This window comes from Auxenochlorella protothecoides (genome assembly GCF_000733215.1).
Source record: "Auxenochlorella protothecoides strain 0710 unplaced genomic scaffold scaffold54, whole genome shotgun sequence".
In the NCBI taxonomy this organism is placed as follows: domain Eukaryota; kingdom Viridiplantae; phylum Chlorophyta; class Trebouxiophyceae; order Chlorellales; family Chlorellaceae; genus Auxenochlorella; species Auxenochlorella protothecoides.
Genome location: NW_011934258.1, coordinates 462825 through 468135, shown reverse-complemented (window position 1 = coordinate 468135; position 5311 = coordinate 462825). Strand labels below are relative to the sequence as shown.

Sequence of the window (5311 nt, the reverse complement as noted above, 5' to 3'; positions counted from 1 at the left end):
CGGAGAAAACCTGACCCGCTCACCCTTGGCGATGATGGGGAAGATGATGCAGCAGGCGGCGTAGATTATGGCCAGCCCCGTCCAGAGGCCGCGCAGGGTGGGGCGCGGGTAAAGCAGCCTGCCCACGCCGAAGAGGGCGACCGAGAAGAAATGGGCGGCAAGGATGGAGGGGCGTGGGTTCAGGCCCGACAGCAAGCCGATGGGCCCGCGCGCGCACTCGCCGCCGCGCGCGAGGTAGTCGAAGCAGGCGCTGCGCATGGCCTCGTGCGCCTCGCCGGGGCCGGCACAGAAGACGCGGTACAGCGCGTTGGCCAGCGTGTTGATGGTGGCCGCCCAGGGCTTGCGCCGCACGTAGAAGGCGGCGGTGGCGTCGCTGGTGGCCGCCGCGCGGGCCAGGTCGGGCAGCGGGCGCAGCATGTCGCAGAGCAGCGCGGTGTCGGCCAGGGCCACGGTCATGCCGCCGCCGGTGAGCGGGTGGCGCATGTTGAAGGCGTCGCCCAGGAGCAGGGCCCCCGGGACGTGCAGCGGCGCCGACGTCAGCTGCTTGTTGGCCATGGCGCGCACGCGCCCCGCGGCCAGGGCCTCCAGGAAGGCGGGGCGCAGCTGGGCGGGGACCTGGGGCGCCACCACGTCTCGCAGGTGGGCGGCCAGGTCGCCGTTGGTCGAGGAGGGCAGCGCCTCGCCCGGGTAGTCCACCAGGCACCGCACCTCGTGGCTGGAGATGGGGTAGAACAGGATGGGGGAGGGGTCGGCCAGGATGACGTGCCCATGGTGGGGGTGGGGCAGCGTGCATCCGTGCAGCTTGAGGCCAATGAAGTGGGAGGGCGTGCGCAGGTCGGGCACCGCCAGCTTGGACCGCAGGGCCGAGTACATGCCGTCGCAGACCACGGTGAGGTGGCCCAGCGCCACGCGCTCGCCGCCGTCGCCCGCGCGGTATCGCACGCCCGTAACCACGCGCCCCTCCTCCCAGTCCGCGCCGGCGTCATCCACCAGCGCGCGCACCGTGCCGCGGCGCAGCGTGACCCCGGGCGCAGCCGCTGCCGCGGCGCGCAGCCGCTGCACGAATCGCCCGTTGTGGAAGGAGAAGCCCGTGACGGGGGCATCGCCGGCGGGCGCGGCGCTGGCGCCTCCAGCGGAGCCCCTGCATGCCGCCGCCGCAGCCGCCGACCCCCCCAGCTCGGCGGGGGTGGGGTAGGCGATGCGCGCCTCGCGCCCGCCCTTGAACATGCAGTAGCCAACCACGGGCTGCGCGTCGATGCCGTCCACGGCGCCGCCCAGGCCCAGGCGCTCCAGGGCCAGCACGCCGCCAGGCTGCAGCAGCTCGCCCACAATGCGGTCGGGCTGGGCCAGATCCCGCTCGAGGAGCAGCACGCGTCGGCCGTCCAAGCCCTGCTGATGCGCCAGCGCCGCGCCGGCCACGCCCGCGCCCACCACTATCACGTCCCACACCTGCTTGTGTCGAGGTGGGAGGGGGTGAAGGTCCGGCGGAGGAGGTGTGCGATGCAGGGCGAGAGGCACTCCCCAGGGGAAGGAGTGTCGCACGGCAGAGGGGCCGGCAGCGGGTCGGGTGATCTGCAACAGGCAGATCAATCTCATGACACAACTGATTGACTCGCCTGGGGATCGGTGGAGGTGTCGTCCTGGGAGGGGATGGGGGGAAGGTCGAAGCACGCCTGGGCCACCTCCGGGTCCTCCTGCCGCGCACCCTTGCCCATGCTGGAGCCAGCTGCTGGTATTGGGGGCCTGATGCGCATTATGTACTATGTTATGTAGAAGTGTTCAGACTGGCTGCGCTGGATCCCGCCTGCGAGCGACGGTGAGGGCCAGAAGACAGGGGTGTGGTAGCCGCGGAGGTACAACTCAGGATGGCAACCGCGTTGGAGCGAAAAAAAAAATGACGTCAAAGGTATACGAATGTGGGTGATTGTCAGTACGAGTGCCCCATGCCCTGGAAAGTTGATCGCTTAAAGGAGCAGTTTGTGTGAGGACACGCAGCAACCTGTGCTGAGCATGCTGTGCGGCCATGGAGGGCGACGTGGGGGGGGGGTTGAAATCGGGCAGCTTCCTCTCGATCATTCAGGACCGTTGGACGACCTGCCGCCGATGTCAGCCAGTGCATCGGAGTGACGGGATGTGGATAGTCGCCGGTCATGGCTCTGGCTGTTACCTTTTTACTCCTGCACAGACTCCTGTACAGATGATCTGGCGTGCCGGTATACTAGGGATACTTAGCCTGGTACAACTCGTACTGCATTGTCCACCTTGTCACAGCAAGTACAGGATCACATGCTGAGACCGGCCGTCTCCAGCGTTTGCCTCGGCGCAGGTGTCCTGCCCTTGCCAGCCTTGTCAGCCGCGGCCTTGACATCCCGTGCTCGAGCGTCCCTGGCGGCATATAGCTCGATCAGGTCCGGGGTCACATGCTCCTCCGGCTCCCAGCTGGGTTCCCTCCCATCCTCCCACCTGGGAGCGGGTGCGGCGGTGGGAAATTGGGTGTGAATGGAGCAGTGACTGGGGTCCTAACTCGCAGAGTCCAGTTGGATGGGGCCTCCGCAGCGGGCCATGGCGGAGGCATTAGGGGTCGACGGCCCAGCTACCCATACCTGCACCAAACTCTCCAACACCCCACTGAACAAGAGGACCGAATCTCCACTACACTCTTCTTTGAGCCCAGTCACGCACCGGACCAGGTAGGCCCTGCTGTCGCCACGCTGGCGCATGTCCAGGATTTCCAGGCCCTGGGCATACTCCAGCCCCGCCTCAAAGTCCTGCATCACGTCCTCGGCCACATACCTCGCAGCTACCCACTCCGGCTGGGGGTGACGATGAAAGGGGGGAATGTGACGGAATGAGTGCGCCTGGTGCGAGGCCAACGATGCGACTGCCTAGTCTGCAGTGACCCAAGCCTCCCTGCCCTCCATCGACAGCAGTCAGCCACAGTGACCACCAAAACAACTTGGCTACCTCTTCGGAGTCGTGGAACTTGACCAGAAACTCCCTGTCCTCCCCCTCATTCCGGCTCTCCAGGACTGCCACCGGTTCGACATCCTCGAAAGTATTATCTGGTGGAGTGAGATATGGGCGCCGCCAGGTTGAAGGGAATTCCTGCGCACAGACCTCTCCAATGCCACCGGGGGTCATACAGCGTTCCTCTCCCCATCACCACAGCCCATAGAGGTCAGCTGACGTCTGCTCGCAGGACATCCTTGGCCAGGCAGGGCTGTATCCCCATCCTACGATCAGCAACTACGCTCCACACAGGAGCCATCTCTGACCAACCCCCCCACCTGTCAAAACCTTCACCACGTCCTCCAAGGCCATGCGCCGCCCGATGAGGGCCGGGTTGTTGGTGGGGAGGGCCTCTCGGAGCCCCTCCACAAGGCCCAGGGGACTGCAGACAAAGGAGTGCTGAATGTGGGCTTTATAGTGGTGGGGGCAACTGCAGAAACTGAAGTGCAGCTCCAAGATGCTGCCGGACCTTGCACGCCTCCAAGTCCACCTAAAACACGCCACCCACCTCCTGCCCTGGGCATCCTCCTGCTCCGGATCGGCACCTGCCGTGAGCAGGGCCCCGATCGTGGCACTGTGGAGATAGCCTGAGGCCATGTGCAGCGGAGTGTAGCCTGCCGAAGAAAGGGAGGGGAGGGGGGATGGGCCCAGGGAGCACAGGCGGACAGAGCTGAACGGCGAGGGATGCCCACAAGCCGTTGGATTTTGTTTTCAGTAGGGCAGAGCCTAAAGGGAAAATAGCGATTTGCAGGATTGGCAACTACCAGCACATGCCACCTTCACCCCATTCCAACAAACCTATCGTCTCCTTGGGTCAAGCCAGCCACCCAGAAACCCACCGGCTCTGTCTGGCAGGTTGACCTCCGCTCCCGCTTGGACCAGGGCCTTCACCAGCTCGGGTTTCCCGCGGGCGGCCGCAAAGTGGAGGGCCGAATGCCGCTCTTCATCCAGCGTGCGTGCCAGGACCTTGCCGTCGGCCTGCCACCGGGATGCAACTTTGGGTGGTGGATGCACAATGGAGCACTGCACCTGCTCCGCTCCTTGCCCATGAGATGCACTAGGAAGGCAACGAACGACATGCCAGCCTCGATGGTTTCAAACACTGATCCCCCCAAAGAGTGCTAGGCGCCAGCCTAAGGGACGCTCTCGAAGCCCTCAAGATGGCGCCCATGTATGGGCTTCAGGCAGGATGAATTTGCACCTTTGGTCACAGTACGACCTCCATGAACCCTCCTGGCCACCTTCATCATGGCCAGCATGGTCTCCTCATCACCCTGGCGAGCAGCGGCCCACCACCTGTCCTCAAAGTCGCGGAGGAGGTCATCGGCCAGATTCTTGGCAGGTTCCCTGTTTGGGGAAACATGGTGTTGAAGGACGGGCAACGGCGAGGGGCACATATCTGCCTCGGCAAGCATTTGCTGATAGTTTGTGCTACCAAGCTGATGAGAGCCAGTCAGTGCCCCGTTCTTAAGACATGTCGCTCTACATGCCAGCAACCCACAGACAGATAGTGCGAGGAGCATGGCTGACACGGCCCTCCCAGCACCCACCATGTGTCGTGGGAGTCGTCGCTCCACGCCACCAGGTACTCGACGACAGGCTTCTCCTCGCTCTCGTTCAGCCTGATGCCCTTCACCTCCGACACCTTCAGAATCTCGTGGGCAGACCTGCCCATGAGAGCCTGTGACTTGCACTGTGGATGTCTGCGGGTGCCATCACATCTCCAAATCCTGGTTGGCGAGATCCAAGTTGACCTTGCCCTATGAATGGGCAAGGTGCGCACCCCGGCATGGGTTACATGCGGGAGCGACAGCGCAGGCATCCGTGATATCAGACCGATGAAAGCCCCTCAACTCATGCAAGCCGGGAGTAGGTTCGGTGAAGGAGTGCACAGCAAGATGTCACTACTTCGATGACCCGAGTCCCTTTTATTCACGGTATTCAGCCTGTCACTCGCTTGTCTCCTGACTCGTCGCAGGCGACGGGTGTCGAGATTTTAGCTCTATCGGAAACACTCCCAGCACGCTCAGCATGAGGTCCCATCATTTTGCGACCTGCATTCTTGCCCAACTGAGCAGACCTCGGGAGACTGCAACTTAGACTCTCCATTCGCATTTGGATACAATGCCCACAGCTGGACGCTTGGCTGACAGGCTCAAGCGCTGCAAAGCTCATCAGCAACTGCTGTACTTTGGGAGGGGTGCAACACAGCCCCAATGCCTCAGTGGATCATTGTCCCCACTTCAGCTTTGAGAAGCTGCACAGCGGCGTCCAGTCCTGTTGCATTATGATGCACTGTATT

General features: G+C 63.4%; 2 protein-coding genes across 2 annotated transcripts in view; both read right to left on the bottom strand.

Annotated features, from left to right (window-relative positions):
- The window catches only part of F751_4796 (Squalene monooxygenase), a gene marked incomplete at both ends in the record, with an annotated part of 2809 nt that extends 1094 nt beyond the window's left edge, over positions 1-1715 (bottom strand). The window contains 2 exons of the mRNA XM_011400897.1: positions 24-1449; positions 1605-1715. Coding sequence (XP_011399199.1) covers positions 24-1449; positions 1605-1715 — 1537 coding nt within the window. The remainder of the gene's footprint in view (positions 1-23; positions 1450-1604) is intronic.
- Positions 1716-2282: 567 nt separating this feature from the next.
- Positions 2283-4684, bottom strand: F751_4795 (putative signal recognition particle 43 kDa protein, chloroplastic; the record flags this gene model as incomplete). The annotated part of the gene is made up of 8 exons (XM_011400896.1): positions 2283-2463; positions 2683-2813; positions 2965-3062; positions 3288-3391; positions 3518-3623; positions 3849-3987; positions 4251-4356; positions 4560-4684. 8 exons carry the CDS (start codon positions 4682-4684, stop codon positions 2283-2285), a joined length of 990 nt encoding a protein of 329 aa, XP_011399198.1.
- Between the last annotated feature and the right edge of the window lie 627 nt (positions 4685-5311).